Source organism: Grampus griseus (assembly GCF_964374135.1).
Source record: "Grampus griseus genome assembly, chromosome: 5".
NCBI classification, from domain to species: Eukaryota; Metazoa; Chordata; class Mammalia; order Artiodactyla; family Delphinidae; genus Grampus; species Grampus griseus.
In genome coordinates, this window is record NC_138998.1 from 30,655,800 (window position 1) to 30,674,040 (window position 18,241).

An 18,241-nucleotide genomic window follows, 5' to 3' on the forward strand; every position below is an offset into this window, starting at 1 on the left:
GAAAAAAAGGTACAGAGAGGCTAGCTTACAGGCCACAGGAACAATGGGTCAAGATAGTACTGTATCAGCCAATTAGAGGAGCTGGAGGGCTTTGTTCAGTTCGGAAGACTTTCATTCTTTTCTCTCAACTTTCTCTTAGAGGCTAAAACTCAGTGGTGACAAATACTTCCCTTGCTGTTCCTCAGTTTCTGTTCCTATGCTTTTTTTGTGTGTGTGTGTGGTACGCGGGCCTCTCACTGTTGTGGCCTCTCCTGTTGCGGAGCACAGGCTCCGGACGCACAGGCTCAGTGGCCACGGCTCACGGGCCCAGCCGCTCTGCGGCATGTGGGATCTTCCCGGACCGGGGCACGAACCCGTGTCCCCTGCATCGGCAGGTGGACTCTCAACCACTGCGCCACCAGGGAAGCCCATCCTATGCTGCTTTTGCTCCTCTTAGATTCATTCTCTAGTCATTTCTTCTCCATTACTACTTAAAGCTGTGGAAAAAAGTACAAACTACACACTGAGAATTTAATCAGAAATGGACATTAATCTCTCCACGCTGTTTGAGGTTGAAGATGAATGAGCTAAACTTCACCAACAGATGCAGATTTCATAAACAGAGTTTTCTTTGCACTTAAAAAACAGACCCCAGCCTCTACAGCTACACTTAAGCATCACGGAGAGTAGACTGTAAACTCAAGCTGGCCTTCCAAGTAGCTTTATAAGAGAGAGATTTTTCTCTTTTCTTTTGATGTGGACCATTTTTATTTTATTTTTTTATTTATTTATTTTTTTTTTGCGGTACGCGGGCCTCTCACTGTTGTGGCCTCTCCTGTTATGGAGCACAGGCTCTGGACGCGCAGGCTTAGCGGCCATGGCTCACGGGACTAGCCGCTCCGCGGCATGTGGGATCTTCCTGGACCGGGGCGCGAACCCATGTCCCCTGCATCGGCAGGCGGACTCTCAACCACTGCGCCACCAGGGAAGCCCATCCTTTGCTGCTTTTGTTCCTCTTAGATTCATTCTCTAGTCATTTCTTCTCCATCACTACTTAAAGCTGTGGAAAAAAGTACAAACTACACACTGAGAATTTAATCAGAAATGGACATTCATCTCTCCACGCTGTTTGAGGTTGAAGATGAATGAGCTAAACTTCACCAACAGATGCAGATTTCATAAACAGAGTTTTCTTTGCACTTAAAAAACAGACCCCAGTCTCTACAGCTACACTTAAGCATCACGGAGAGTAGACTGTAAACTCAAGCTGGCCTTCCAAGTAGCTTTATAAGAGAGAGATTTTTCTCTTTTCTTTTGATGTGGACTTTTTTTTTTTTTTTTTTTTTGCGGTACGCGGGCCTCTCACGTTGCGGAGCACAGGCTCCGGACGCACAGGCTCAGCGGCCATGGCTCACGGGCCCAGCCGCTCCGCGGCATGTGGGATCTTCCCGGACTGGGGCACGAACCCGTGTCCCCTGCATCAGCAGGCGGACTCTCAACCACTGCGCCACCAAGGAAGCCCTGATGTGGACCATTTTTAAAGACTTTACTGAATTTGTTACCATATTGCTTCTGTTTTATGTTTTGGTTTTTTGGCCGTGAGGCATGTGTGATCTTAGCTCCCTGACCAGGGATCGAACCCGCACCCCCTGCATTGGAAGGCAAAATCTCAACCACTGGACCACCAGGGAAGGTCCTCCAAGTAGCTTTATAAACTATAAGAATCCATAAAAACGTTCATTTATTGCTCTGACCACATCCTCCTTTGTTGTCCCCCAGGGGTTGTCTTCTCCTTTCCTATAGCCAACCTGTCGTGAGAACACAAGCACACGAGGGTCAGTGATACAGGCACTGCCAAAGGATGAGGAAGGTCTGTAGAGCAAAGAACGGTGGAAAGTAAGACTGATTTAGTGAGTGCTAAAAGACTGGCCGTAGCCAAGGAAAAGCTGGATTACATGAGCCTAGCTAACTGGAAGACATGATTAAATGAATTTTTTAAAAAATAAATGATTTTAAGAATAAAGAGGCAAAATCCAATAAAACGAGCTGATACAGTACTTCCGAGGTCATTATACACACATCCTCATCTTTATATGCAATGTTAGTTTTAACTTTTTAAAAGTATGAGCAGTTCACCTTGCTATCTGAGCTGACAATTAAGGTCTAAGAGCAGTGAACACAAATGCTTGGCACCCCGAATGGAAGTTAGGGCTATAATCAAGTACAATTCAGACAAGTTAATCAGACATGTATGTGTATACTGGCTATTGTGCCACATGATAATTTGGTATAAACAGTAAATTGTCACGTAAATGCCTGTTACTATGGCTACTAAAAAAAATAGTTTTCTATCTTTTTAAACTTCTCTATGTTGTCAGCTTCCACACTGGCAGTTTTTCCTGATGCCACCTACAGATTGATCCTCACTGCCTGTAAATAGGAAAGTCCTCCGTCTGACTCCCCAGCATGTAAACCCCTTCCCTGACTTGACTACGCTCTCTCCTACACATCTCGTGACCATGTGGAGTCCTCAGGCTCTCTGCTCTCCTCTCACTGTGCATTCACTGTGGAGTGCTGGCGGCCACTGAGCCACAGGCAGGGCAGGGCTACCACCAGCCAGGTGGGAGAGCCAGAGCAGGAGGGTGGAGGCAGCACAGCAGGAAGGCTCCTCAGTCAGGCGCTGGGAATACTTAGATGAAGGTCGACCCAGAGACCTTCAAGACAGAGCAGGCTGCAGGTCTCTGGCAGTGAAGCACTAGTCACTGATTGGCTCTCCAGATGTGGGGAGCCCAGCAGACCACCGGGGAACTACCATGTCCTGCAATCTGCAGTCTCTCCTGTTTGCCTGCCCGAAGTGGTCCATGAAACCTCATGTCTCTCTCACACAAATTGTTACCATGTTAGATATACCCTGTTTGGCATTTATGTGATTAACATGTTATCTCCAAATTAGACTTCATTCATCCTTGCTAAATTCTATCTTTTGGATTTAGATTCATTATTCTAGTCCACTCAGATAATTTACCACTTGATTCATAAAATAGTCATCTCTCAAAGCTTGGGGTAAGAAAATGCCAATGTCCTGAAAGAACTTATAACTTATTTGGGTGGATATAGCTTGGAAGTCAGTTGATGGTATGTTAGCATACGTCCAGGGGAGATAGGGTAGAAACAGCACGATGCAGGAGTCAGAGGACATGTCTCCTGACATGGACAAACTCTGTGTCCTCACGTACATACTTGTAGGACTTCAGTTTCCTCATACGTACAATAGAGGAGAAGAAGGTGAGCTCTTACTTCTGGAATGAAAGACGTTGTTTTTCACTAGAAACATTCTAAGGGGTCAAAAAGCAAGTTCTAAGATTGGGGGAGGGTGATGAAAAAAGGAATAAAAAAAGGATTCTTTTTCACTTCCCTTAAAATCACTCTACTTACAAATTATTTAACAGCAGTAACAAATGTTCTGAGGTTAGAGGTAGGAGAGAAGATGGGACATGACAGGGCAGGGATTCAGGGACGTCTCTCAGGACACAATGGAAGCTAGGTCTTAGAGGATGGGTGATGTGGGAGTGGCAGAGTGGAAGCCCACTTTGGAGGGGAGAACTATGAGAGCCCAAATGCAGAGGCAAGCCTGTGGGAGGGCAGGTGGGTCAGGCCCACGCAGGGAACAGCAGTTTGGGTTTTATCCTCAAAAGCAGTAGTCTTCAAACTTTCAAATATTATTCCTGAAAGCAGAGGAAGCATTCCCAGTGGAAGGGTGCATGGGGTCTTGGGAACTCCCACTTGGTGTCTAGTTGTCCACATGCAGCCCTTAGCCTACTAAAGCCCCTCTGTCTCTTGAAGCACAGCTTGAGACCACTGCTAAATCCTGAGGTATGATCTGACTCTTCAGTATACATGCATCATAAAAACAGAACCCAAACGAAACAAAGCACTCCTATAGATGGTAGGAATCCCTGAATATTGCTGAGCTGGGGAATGACATGATCAAATATAAACTGATGATTATGCTCAGTAGTAACTGTTCTAGGAGGAGGCTGGAGGTGTAGAATCCATTACTAAAGATATTACAGTAGTCTTAGCATTAGGGACTAAGACCTTAAATTAGAAGCAGTTGGATATATTGAAAAGTATCACAGACTTGCTTCCTGGTGGCAAATCCATTTATTTCTGAGAAGAATTACAGTGTTGAGCTGGCCTAATTGTTCCTTGTCTGGTTTGAGGGCAAGGAGTTATGATCAATGAATGAGAACAAAAAAGAGAGATTTGTATTCAACACAAGGGAAATTTTTCTAACAAGGAAGGCTATTTAATGATGGAACAGGCTGCTTGACAAGGTAGTGAGTTTCCTGTCACTGAAGGCATTCAAGCAGATAATGAATTTATGTGTTGGTGATGCCATGGATGGAATTCCTGTATTAAATGGGAGGATGGACTACGAAACTACTAAGGCTTTTTTCACACTTAAGAGTTCCATAAAGTAGAACCATAGCTAATATATCAGTATCAAATACATTTTTCTAATATGGAAAAAAAAGATGTATGCTTACAAACAGAGAGCAAGGAGGCAATAAAGAGAGGGAGATTGGGATTGCTAGAGAAAGGGAGATTATACATCATTTAGTAGTTATATTACCTTTGCAATTTTTCCCATTTCATAAATGTCTGCTTTCTGATCTTCAATATCCATGAAAGCAGTTTCAATTCTGCTTAGAGTCTGTTCATGATTACTGCAGGCATCGGGGAGTCCTTCAGGGAAGTAGAACCGTGGAATGTTTATGGATAATGTTGCATTCACAACATTATTCACATGAGGAACAGGGGAGAGAGGTCGGGGACTACTTGCAAAGGTGGCTGGAGGTGGAAGTGGTGTCCCAGGTTTCTTTTCTGGTTTATTTTGAATCTGGAAAGAAAATATGATTATGAGACACAAATATTCTAAACAGTATATATTACTGGAAAGTCCTCACCAGTAATAGGAAGTTGGGTATAAATACAAGAAACCACAATTAGAAGCAGTACAGATGAAGAGCTCACTCAACTATAGACAGGGGTAAGCATGCTCTGAGGGAATGCTTATCTACACTGAATCAATCAGTACATTACTCATCTGTCAATACTAGAGTCTACATAGATTTGTGCTTAAAAAATCCTACAGTACATTTTCCCACCAGTGATGAGCGAGACATTTAAGAGCAAGGTCAGTTGACATATTAAGGACCTTAAGGTGAATTCTCAGTCTGTTGGACCTGGATTAGTAAATTCTTCTTGAAGACTGTTCTTGGTGTTTCTATGCATTTCTACCTGTCCTTCAGTAGGCAAACAGAATGAGTTCTTTTTAAATATGTAGATCTAAAATGTATTGTGGGGGCTGTCCTTCTACATTCTTCCCTAGTTTGACTTTATCTAGGTAAAATCACTGCTAGTCCCTGATGCAAAGAAAGTCTTTGTTAAGAAAATTAAAGCATTTTAGTTTTAGAATGTCTTCTACCAGGCTGACTGACTTGCCACCAGAGGCATGCTATTTTTTCTGAGATACACAATTCTCTCATTTTTAGTATACTCTAATAGACAAGGATCATGGTCATTAATTTCACCACAGCCAAACTCTCTTTACAGTTTATTAATTCTTTAACAGTTTATATCATTCCTTTTTCCAAAAAGGATTTGATGTGGTGTACCATAAAGAGACATAGAAAGGACAGTATTAAAAGGTTGGGGGGCAACAGGGAGACTAAGAGTAACCATGATTTAGGGAAAGGGGAAGGGAGGTACACTAATATTCTGGTAGAAGTTTATTTTAGCAATGAAGACTAAATTTAGTTCTGAGATTCATAATAGAAAAAGCAAAAAAGATTCAATGAAGATTTTCAGAGTTTAATTTCTATTCTTAATTTTGACCAAATTATCTATCAAGGCTCATGAGCATGGCCTTATTAAATGCTACATAAGGTATGAAAGACGGACATGACTGTTGACTAGCTAAATTTATTTTAAATTCACTGTGAACACAAAATATTACTCGAGTGTTCTTCTTCCTTAAATTATATCCTAACGTCATTCCTAAAGTCTGAACAATGATTTATCAGTATGAAGTAGATCTGAATATCATATTCCCTTTTGACATATGGACTTATAACATGATTTTTAAATTCAGGGTAAAAATTTTAGCTACCTTTGAAAAGCATAAGTATTATAGGAAGACAGGCTTCATTCATACAAATATGTGATAAATATGATTTAATCTCCTACTTTTATTAAACACGGCCCATTTCTCATGTTAATATCTGACATTAATACAGAGTGGAATCTGCTCATATATTAATACTGTTGGGGATACGAAGGCCAGTTGGTCACACCAAGCCTTTGCTGCAGTATCAGGATATCACTCATATAAAGCAATAGTCAAGGAAGACATTGCAGAGGGAAGTGATGCCAATGAAATATGAAAAACTTAACAAAAATCAGTGATGGCTTACTAGCTCTGTGACCTCAGGTAAGTTACTTAACCTTTTAGAATTTCAGTAATAAAACAGATTAATTTCCTTTAATCCTCACCAATTAATTTCCTTTAATCCTCACAACAACCTTCTTCTTAGAAGGTTGTTGTGAGGATTAAAGGAAATTACAGGATGTAACATAGGGAAGAGGCTCAAAACTGTGCTGGGCAGAGATATGTCTTATTTAAGAAAATGAGTCACAAGGCCAAAGGATGGGGTTCTCAAAAGATTAAACACAGGGCTTCCCTGGTGGCGCAGTGGTTGAGAGTCCGCCTGCCGGTGCAGGGGACACAGGTTCGTGCCCCGGTCCAGGAAGATCCCACATGCTGCGGAGCGGCTAGGCCCGTGAGCCATGGCCGCTGAGCCTGCGCATCCGGAGCCTGTGCTCCGCAACGGAAGAGGCCGCAACAGTGAGAGGCCCGTGTACCACAAAAAAAAAAAAGATTAAACATAACTTGGCATGGTCCTTCAGATTCAATAATAAATAAAATAATCACTTACACTTGTAAGGCAATTTAAAGTTTACAAACTACTTTTGATTTAACAAACTGATAATCTCTTCTAAGTAAGCAATTGTCTCTGCCTTAGTGCTAAATCTGCAATTATTATTACATAGTCCTATGAGTCAATAACAGTAGAAACTGTTTTTAAATTTCTAAAATAAGGCATATAATTCTTCAGGGGCTTTACTTAGGTTACTTGTATTACTGTCATTTCCTTTCTATTATTCTATGCTGAAAGAGAGTTGTGAGACTACAAATATACAGTTACCAAAATTCTTTTTTGTTTCTCAAAAATGTTTCCCATGGTGTGACATCCAGGGTAGTTATGGATAACTTCAGGGCAATTATAACCATAGGATTGAGACCACTGGTGCCACTGGGAATGAAACTCAATATTCTAGTGAACACACAATACTGGAGAAGGTTTAGAGCAAGCCCTTCAGTGTTAACTCTACACTTTTGCTTTGACAGAAATAAGTGACATTCAGAAGAAACCCTGGCTATTTGTCAAAGTTTTAATTTGAATGGGAAAATATTCAATTATATAATAGTCTACTTTGCTTTCGTCAGTGTACTTTAACACAGAGCAGTTCACTAATAGGGAAGTATTTACTAATTCACTGTTTAAGTCCATATTTAATAAAACTGATGTTAATACTTAAAGGGAAGATAAAAAGAATGCATTTACTTTGAACTTTTCAGGTGTATTGATTTACTTTCCACTGGGTTCAATAGGAGACATATAATTTAAGTCTTAAAGTAGTTTAATAAAACTGACGCTTTACAACATTATAGAATAAAACAGTAATATAAATTTCGTCAGATTTACCAAGTTTAGCATCTGCCCACTTTAAATAAAACTATTTCATTCAAATCTAGGAACAGCATTAAAACAGAATTAGCTGTGTAAAGTATCTCAATTCTCCATTACAGTCTTTCCCTATACAGTATCATTTAGATATTCATTCTGAACAGTACCCTTATGTTACTGTAGCATTTCCAATATTTGACCATTTTTGACCTATTTTTAAAAACGCAATTTCATATCATTCACTCAAATAATTTGAAATTACTTTAGGTCAGAATAACTACAAAACTATGGTTTCTTGCTGGATTCTTGATGTCCATCATTGATGTGGCCCTTGATCCGTATTGTATTCAGTGCTAGGTAACTTGTTTGATGAGACACTGGCTCTACAGTTGTAAGCAAATAAGCACGATCTCTGCAAGCAGCCCCTGCAGGCAGAAATGACTCAACCTCACAGCTGAGGGAAGACATTCTTTCAGAACCCAGGAGTAACTGCCATCCTTTGCTCCCTACACACAGTATATCACACACACACAACTGCCTATATGTATAAAAATATTTCTTTCAAAAAAAAAAAGACTATAAGGATCAATATTCTTTTTTAAAAAAGATTCATTACAGATATATGTATGTTAATACAAATTTAGTCTACTAAATCAAAGTGCAAACAAGGATTTTAACATGGAAATTCTAACTTCTCAAAGATATTTCTATGAAAAATTCTAAATTGTAAAATATTTGTTAAGTTGTATTTAATTGTCTCTAAAACTGGATTCCCTCTCTACAAGAGAAAAATGTGAGTACTGTACTTCAGGTCCAGAAGGTCTATTTTTAAACCTGTTGGAATCTCTCTACAAATAGCTTTCTGGAAATAGCTGAATAGAGGACACAGATTAATTCCTTGATCTAATATCAAGTGAGCTGTAAAATTATTTGTAAGTTAGTTCACTGGGTGGTTTTATTAGTAATAAAAATATTTTAAAAGAAACACCCAAGTTTCAAACCTGTGTCTGCTGAAATGACTTCAGCCGCTTCTTAAACCGTGACGGGAGAACAAAATCACAGCCCCTTGCCAGGAAAGCTAACTCTCCCCTTAAGTCCGGGTCCCTTCGTAGAGATGTTTCCTTGATCATCATCTTTGAAAAGTGGATGTTTACTTATCAAACTGTCCAGCACACTTCTGAAGATAGTCAGACTTAATAAGTTGTCAATCTCGTCAGGTAGAAAGGTATTTTTTTTCTTCTTATCTCCCAAAGAAATTAAGTTCAAGCATTGTGCTCTCCCAGCCTCCAGGGACCACAATCCATGCTTGTACTGACATGCAGCTGCTTCCCAAATACAGCCTGTGGCTCCCAAGACCTGCTCATAATTTTCAAGTAAGAAACACGGGCTGCAATGGGCCTGTTGCTCCTTGTAGGTAGCTTTAAGTCAAACTGACCTGCCCATGTGGAGAATACAGAGCCTTCTGGGAAAGGAAGCACCCACTACTCTGAGCACCAAAGTTAGAAACATTACAGCTGGACCTAAAAATAGTGACTTCTCAGATAATGCTAACTTCTTAAACTCAGAGTACATGAGGTGTCAAGCCACATAAAACAGTTTCTCCTCAAGCTAGGAGAGAACATGTAGAGCATTTTTGATTTTGCTATTTAATATTTTATGAAAAAAAGAACATGCTGCACTTCAAATTTGAAACTATTATTTTAAGAATAATTTAAAAAAATTCTTATTTGAAGGGAAGCAAATGTCTAAAACCTTCTAGATATAACCAGTCAAAATATGGAGAAAAACACTATCATCCTCAAACAGGAATATACAGAGATTTGTTAGTCTCAGATTTTAAAATCAAATCTTTTTTTCTTTTTTTTTTTTGGTTAGTTTGCAGAAGACTATCTAGTGATCAAGCATACTTTTTTGAAGTGGTTATGAATCTGGATACATTTGAAAATTTATTGTCAAAGCATTGGTTAGTTAAGAAAGGAATGATGGAATGCCAAAAGAAAGCAGATTTAGATACACAGAAGTGAATGAAATTTGGTTATAATAAAGGTACAAAAGATGATCAAATAGCAATGACATAATACATCTTGAATTTGTGAGACTCGTTTTTCTTAAGCTTTCAAGAAATCTCAGATTTTAAAAAAATTCTATTATTTTATCATATATTGAATAGCTGCCTCATAGTTATTTACAAGCAAATCTTCAAGTATTATCTCATGTTTAATATTTAGAATTCAATATTTATTTTCAGTCAGCCATATTATTCGATCCATACTGATTTTCTACTTCTAGAAAATATAAACCAAATATTACCAAATAAACCCCAAAACCAATAACAGCTTACGATTCTCTTCTGCTGAACCTTTGTCTAATTTACTGGGAATTAAATTCTTTGGTTTTCCATTGTTTCCTACAACTTAAGTTTTTTCTCGATTTTAAGACATTCTGGTAACACTTTATAACATGTATATTGGGCTTATATGCCTAAACCTGTAGTTTTCAAATTTCTTTTTAAGCTGTAGAATTCTCCACTCATACAAAATCTTACCTGAAAGCTCTCAATATATACTATGATTGAAAGAGGATTACATTGAAACCACTGGTCTAATGCTTCAACCTGGGCCTTTCCTTTGTCTCCCCAATTTTCTCTCATTCAGGTTAACTCTTTGAGCTAGGTGGCTTTCCCTACACTCTTGTCTATAACTCTCTAATTCCTCCTTCATTATTTACCACCAAATTAAAACATTAAAAAAGTCTGTTATGAATGCAGCTGGGTTTTTAGACTTGTGATTTAATGCTTTTTCACTTTAGCCACACCTTAGTTGTATTTCTCCCCTTCCTACAACAACCCATGGCTTCAGGGGTGTGACTTTTCATCCCCTTCCTGAGAATACTCCTTCTCCTCAAATTATACACACTTTAACCATCCTTCGAAATTCAACTCAAATTTTACCTATTTCATGAAGGATTATCTATTTAAGCCCCTTATTGCAATTCTCTTAATAAAATATTGTAGAGTCTTTCTTGAATGACTTCCACTTAACTTATTCTCTGGACAAACCAATGCTCTCCATTTTACCTATAGGAGAACCACCAATGCCTGGGACACACTGGTTCATGGCTAATAGTTTAGTTTCTGTTATGCTCTCATGTTTCTTATCTCAGTAGTTGAGTTCTATGCTTACTAAGAGTTGGTTGTATTTGTCCCCATCTGTTTATACTGGTTGTACTTTTTACAGTAATAATTCAATTACATAAACTAATGAAATATGAATGTGGAAAAAAGAGAGTTGATATTTCTAAAACTAAAACCCTAAGTTGAATATTTTATAAATACTCAGTAAAGGCAAAAAACTACTAAAATTTTTCTGCTGTAAAATTAGTTATCGGTGAGATAAAGGAGAAAAATCATTAAAATCTAGACGGTAACTACATTCAAATTGCTTCACTACTGACTTAAGTTCCTGGAAATCAGTTAACAAATATACTGAGTGTGATTTACTACAAAAAGATGTCATGAAACTTCAATTTCCAATTATGACACTCATTTCCAAAGAAAAGGCTTGGCTCTACATTAAAAGATCTGAATAATTAATGTTCCAAGTTAAAATAAAATGTTTAAGATACACATTTTACAGAATACATGGATAGAGTTTACAATTCCCTACTGAGTAACTATCCATCCCAATCATGTTCAGGTAAAAGGGCTTCTACTGCAATATTTTATAATCCGGCAATATTTTCCAACAGTGTCTAAACTTTTCAGGGTAAGGTCAATTGTAAAGTCATTCAATCACTCAACAAATATATTTCTGACACTTATTATGTGCAGTTACTTTGCTGGGTGCTGAGGATACGAAGAAGATAAGAAGCGATCCCTTTTTTTCTTCATTGCACCTAGCACAATGTTGGTTTACAGCAAAGGACAGCAAATACTTTCATTTACTTCTTATAAATCTCTGGAGTTTCAAAGTCAGAACAGTGGTTAAGAGGCTGTCCTGCTACCCCTCTTAAGCAGGAAGAAGACATTTCTCCATGTCCTTTGATGGTGAAATAAGCTCTAAGTTTTTATTTATCCAACGGCTTTCCAAAAAATTCACAGGGAGAAAGGCCAGGTCCCCTAAAGGGGGTTAAGAAAGAACTGGTCTGTAGCAATGAGTTATTGATGGAAAAAGACTATTATGAAGTTTGTTTATTTGCTTTTTACATATTTACTTGTGCCTGTATGGAAGTATACATGCTTGGTTCAAGAAAGAGTCTGAGAATGTGAGTTAGTTTCAAGAAGTATATGATAACTGAAACATAGCAGCAAAGAACATGGCTTTTAGAGTGACCTCTTCTTTACTGGAAAAAGATCAAACAAGGAATTTCACTATTGACACAAACACGGCCTATGATCTACTCTCTTCTCTCTTTACTTTAGTCACAGAGAAAGTGGTACAATCCTTGGGGCTGGGGGCTGGAAGGGAAAAGCTGTTTCTAGGTGAGAGGTTTTCCAGGGAGGAACTAAACAGAATGAGGAAGAATAGAAAACTATAAACATATAGTTAATAAATTCAATTTGCAAAGATGGAAAGTTTCTCAGTTATAATGGAAAGAGTCGATTGTAAGGGTCTTCCCAATGTCCTTCTGGAATAAACCGTGCGATACTCTCTCCTGCCCTCTGCAGCATACATGAAGTCCATCCTAACAAGACAGCTAGCCAATAGTAGGTGTTTCCTGCACAGCAACCTGCATCTCTTTTTGGCCTGCAGATCATTCATGCACATACACTGCCTGCAGACAGAGGATGTCCTGTCTGGACCATGGGCCCAACCTGGTCTTCAGGGCAACTGTGTTAAGACAGCTTGACTAGAGGATGGAAAAGACTGGTGCTCTCTTGCTGTGGGAATGACTGGGATATATCAGTTGTTACCTTAAGATCCAGCTGCCTTGACTGGGGTTCCTTTCTTGTGTTACCATTCCGTATATGTTTCCCTTGAGCAAACATGCTTGAGCAAGGAGGATAACCTTTCTCAAAGAGAACCAGCTCAGTGGTGGACTCCTGGGTTACAGGGTTTTACAGGTTCCCTGGCAGGGCTACATACGAGAGAGACTGCCCTCTCTGAAATGACTAAAAACTATAGAACTGTTTTAAGGATAGCCTCCAATATATCAAGCAAGAAAAGATATTCCCTTATCATGTCCTGAAATGACCTACAGAACTGAGGCGTGAGTCCAGAAAGAGCCTATACCCTAAAGGAAGGTGACAGTGGGAAGGAGATAGAAGGATAAAACTGTGTGTGACACCCAACATATTGTTTTTGTAGGATTCAGTCTTTGAAGTTTAGTTTGGAACTCAGAATGGATTTTTTAGAGCTTTCCAAATCCTCTCATAACTCCCTGCCCTTCCCCCTCTGAAAATGAAGACAGTGGTGATATACAATATTAATTCACTCTCTTCAGAAAGCATCAGCTCTATGGGATGTTTTAAGGAAAAAATGGGTTGATTACACAGGATAGAGAAAACTTTGAACATTTGCTGAAGACACGAATCACTTATTTTGACTTGTATAAAACTGCTAAACAGTTAATGTTGTATCGATATATGCAATGTGTTATCCTAAAATAAGTCTAGCCTTTATTTTATAAACTAACATGTAAAGTCATACCAGCCTCAGGTGACAATGACTTTGGAGACTGAGATAATAGAACTGATCAAGACCACGGAGTTAAGAAGACCCATTGGGATAAACAAGGCAGCAAAACTGCGAACATCTGAGTGAGTGACAGAAACACGTAGCATAGCAAGCCTGGGAAATCAGCTCAGCTGTGAGGACCTGTGTTGAGGTGAGAAGAATCAGGTCCAGAAAGACATGAGAGTCACTCTGAAGTGACATCAAAAGATTTTGCTCATAAGATGCTATAGGGGAAAAAAAAGTTACATATGAAAGAGGAAGTTACGCTACATCAAGAGGGTACTTCTGATTTTAAAAAGGAAGCTGGCTGTTTTGAAAAAAAAAGCTAAATCAGAAGGCTTTTTCTGTCTACACAAAAATTTGTACATGAATGTTCAGAGCAGTGTTATTCACAGTAACCAAAAAGTGGAAACAACTGAAATGTCCATCAGTTGATTAATGGATAAACAAAATGTGGTATATTCATACAATGGGATATTATTTAACCATAAAAAGGAATGAAGTACTGATACATGCTACATGATAAATCTTTAAAGCATTATGCTAAGTGAAAGAAGCCAGACACAGAAGACCACATATCGTATGATTCCGTTTACATGAAATGTCCAGAACAGGCAAATCTATGGAGACAGAAGAAAGATCAGTGATTGCCAGGGGTTGGAGGGAGGGGGGAATGGGGAGTGACTACTAATGAATACAGATTTTTTTGTGGGATGATGAAAACGTCCTGGAGTTGGTGCTGATGGTTACAAAATCTTGTTGAATATACTAAAATCTACTGAATTATGCACTTTTTGTGTGTGTGATTGTATTTTATTGATGTAGAAACATAAAGTGATACAATGAACACTATAGGGCATATAGCTTAACTGAGGTACAGTTGATGTACAATATTATATAAGTAACGGGTATCAAATATAGTGATTCTGAATTAGGCACTTTAAAAAGGGTGAATTTTATACTATTATATCTCAGCCTAAAAAAGCCTTTCTCATCTTGGCTCTAACTGGCAGAGCAGTTAAAAAAGCTAATAATAACTTGGAATCATAGACTTTGTTTAAAATATCATTGTAAATAAGCTTTAATAGAGGAAATTGATTATAAGCTAATTACTCTTAATACTAAATTTTTATATCCTCCTTTATGCTCCAACTTGGTGTTTTCCCATTGTCTTATTAATAGCTTGCTTTGTGTCACGAATGTTATTTTACTTTTAGTAATGCAACACTGGAGTGGGGGAAGGAGGCTGGTGGTTGATGTTAGTGGTGATCCATGGTTTCTTTGCTCCACTAGCCTTAACTTCATTGGTTGTACCAAAACAGGAGGACATCTAATTAAGCATTTTTGTGTCTTGCTTCAACTCCTCCAAATGACAGGAACACATTCCATAGGAAAAAGCACCCATAAATCTAATATTTTTAACTCTCAGTGTTCCTAATACTTAGGGGTAGATACTCTTCTAGGATCTGGGGCAGGCAGAGATAATTAAGAACCTAAAATTATTACATATTATAATTCTTGGATAACTGGAATTTCTGGTTCATAGAGTTCTGTACTTCTTAGTCTGCCTTTCTTCTTCCTTCAGTAATTACTTCAAGTAGAGACTGTTCATTATAGAGCATAAGAATTCAATTTTGGCCTATAAACACGTTAGACAACTCAAGTTAGAAGGAATAGAGGGTTTCCAATCCACCGACACTGCCATGTTGAATATCAGTGAATGCATGGTGACACTACTATAAAATCAATCGCTCCAATGTCTTTGTTGGCGGTTTACATGTGTGTGATGTCTCAGGAATTTTGGGTGAGGGCTGAATTAAGAGATGTCAAAAAAGAAGGCTGGTATATGACAAACCCACAGCCAACATCGTTGTCAACGGTGAAAAACGGAAACCATTTCCACTAAGATCAGGAACAAGACAAGGATGTCAACTCTCACCACTATTATTCAACACAGTTTTGGATGTATTAGCCACAGCAATCAGAGAAGAAAAAGAAATAAAAGGAATCCAAATCGGAAAAGAAGAGCAAAGCTGTCACTGTTTGCAGATGACATGATATGTATAGAGAATCCTAAAGATGCTACCAGAAAACTACTAGAGCTAATCAATGAATTTCGTAAGTAGCAGGATACAAAATTAATGCACAGAAATCTCTTGCATTCCTATACACTAATGATGAAAAATCTGAAAGAGAAATTAAGGAAGCACCCCCATTTACCACTGCAACAAAAAGAATAAAATACCTAGAAATAAACCTCCCTAAGGAGGTAAGAAACCTGTACTCAGAAAACTGTAAGACACTGATGATAGAAATCAAAGATGACACAGACGGATGGAGAGATATACCATGTTCCTGGATTGGAAGAATCAATATTGTGAAAATGACTATACTATCCAAAGCCATCTACAGATTCAGTGCAATCCCTATCAAACTACCAATGGCATTTTCCACAGAACTAGAACAAAAAATTTCACAATTTGTATGGAAACACAAAAGACCCCAAATAGCCAAAGCAATCTTGAGAACGAAAAATGGAGATTGAGCAATCAGGCTCCCTGACTTCAGACTATACTATAAAGCTACAGTAATCAAGACAGTATGGTACTGGCACAAAAACAGAAATACAGATCAATGGAACAGGATAGAAAGCTCAGAGATAAACCCACGCACATATGGTCACCTTAATTTTGATAAAGGAGGCAAGAACATACAATGGAGAAAAGATAGCCTCTTCAATAAGTGGTGTTGGGAAAACTGGACAGCTACATGTAAAGGAATGAAATTAGAACACTCCCTAACACCATACACAAAAATAAACTCAAAATGGATTAAAGACCTAAATGTAAGGCCAGACACTATAAAACTCTTAGAGGAAAACATAGGCAGAACACTCTATGACATAAATCACAGCAAGATCCTTTCTAACCCACCTCCTAGAGAAATGGAAATAAAAAAAATAAACAAATGGGACCTAATGAAACGTAAAATCTTTTGCACAGCAAAGGAAACCATAAGCAAGATGAAAAGACAACCCTCAGAATGGGAGAAAGTATTTGCAAATAAAGCAACTGACAAAGGATTAATCTCCAAAATTTACAAGCAGCTCAGGCAGCTAAATATCAAAAAACAAACAACCCAATCCAAAAATGGGCAGAAGACCTAAATAGACATTTTGCCAAAGAAGATATACAGATTGCCAACAGACACATGAAAGAATGCTCAACATCACTTATCATTACAGAAATGCAAATCAAAACTACAATGAGGTATCACCTCACACCAGTCAGAGTAGCCATCATCAAAAAATCTACAAAAAATAAATGCTGGAGAGGGTGTAGAGAAAAGGGAACCCTCTTGCACTGCTGGTGGGAATGTAAATTGATACAGCCACTACGGAGAACAGTATGGAGGTTCCTTAAAAAACTAACAATAGAACTACCATACAACCCAGCAATCCCACTACTGGGCATATACCCTGAGAAAACCGTAATTCAAAAAGTCATGTGAGAAGCAAGAAAACTACAATCCTGCGTCCTGTGGAACAAAACCCATATTCACAGAAAGACAGACAAGATGAAAAGGCAGAGGGCTATGTACCAGATGAAGGAAAAAGATAAAACCCCAGATAAACAACTGAATAAAGTGGAGATAGGCAACCTTCCAGAAAAAGAATTCAGAATAATGATAGTGAAGATGATACAGGACCTCGGAAAAAGAATGGAAGCAAAGATCGAGAGGATGCAAGAAATGTTTAACAAAGACCTAGAAGACTTAAAGGACAAACACCTAGAAGAATTAAAGAACAAACAGAGAGGAACAATACAATAACTGAAATGAAAACTGCACTAGAAGGAATCAATAGCAGAATAACTGAGGCAGAAGAACAGATAACTGACCTGGAAGACAGAATGGTGGAATTCACTGCCGTGGAACAGAATAAAGTAAAAAGAATAAAAAGAAATGAAGACAGCCTACGAGACCAGAGACAATATTTGAAGAAATTATAGTCAAAAACTTCCCTAACATGGGAAAGGAAATAGCCACCCAAGTCCAGGGAGTGCAGAGAGTCCCAGGCAGGATAAACCTAAGGAGAAACATGGCAAGACACACAGTAATCAAACTGACAACAATTAAAGACAAAGAAAAATTATTAAAAGCAACAAGGGAAAAATAACATACAAGGGAACTCCCAGAAGGTTAACAGCTGATTTCTCAGCAGAAACTCTACAAGCCAGAAGGGAGTGGCATGATGTATTTAAAGAGATGAAAGGGAAACTTACAACCAAGATACTCTACCCTGCAAGGATCTCATTAAGATTTAATGGAGAAATCAAAAGCTTTAGACAAGTAAAAGCTAAGAGAATTCAGCACCACCAAACCAGCTCTACAACAAATGCTAAAGGAACTTCTCTAAGTGGGAAACACAAGAGAAGAAAAGGACCTACAAAAACAAACCCATAACAATTAAGAAAATGGTAATAGGTACATACATATCGATAATTCTCTTAAACGGGAATGGATTAAATGCTCTGACCAAAAGACACAGGCTCGCTGAATGGATACAAAAACAAGATCCATATATATGCTGTCTATAAGAGACCCACTTCAGATTTAGGGACACAAACAGACTGAAAGTGAGGGGATGGAAAAAGATATGCCACGCAAATGGAAAACAAAAGAAAGCTGGAGTAGCAATACTCATATCAGATAAAATAGACTTTAAAATAATGTTACAAAAGACAAGGAAAGACACTACATAATGATCAAGGG

At 38.3% G+C, this 18,241-nt stretch overlaps 1 protein-coding gene across 3 annotated transcripts in view; it reads right to left on the reverse strand.

Annotated features, from left to right (window-relative positions):
• Positions 1 to 18,241, reverse strand: part of PPP2R3A (protein phosphatase 2 regulatory subunit B''alpha) — a 223,888-nt gene that overhangs the window by 132,154 nt on the left and 73,493 nt on the right. For 2 of the 3 annotated variants that reach the window (XM_082654434.1, XM_082654435.1), the window contains one exon: positions 4,616 to 4,882. In XM_082654434.1, coding sequence (XP_082510560.1) covers positions 4,616 to 4,882 — 267 coding nt within the window. Of the gene's footprint in view, positions 1 to 4,615; positions 4,883 to 8,794; positions 9,228 to 18,241 lie in introns of those variants that run through there. The other variant, XM_082654436.1, reaches the window with a different exon arrangement.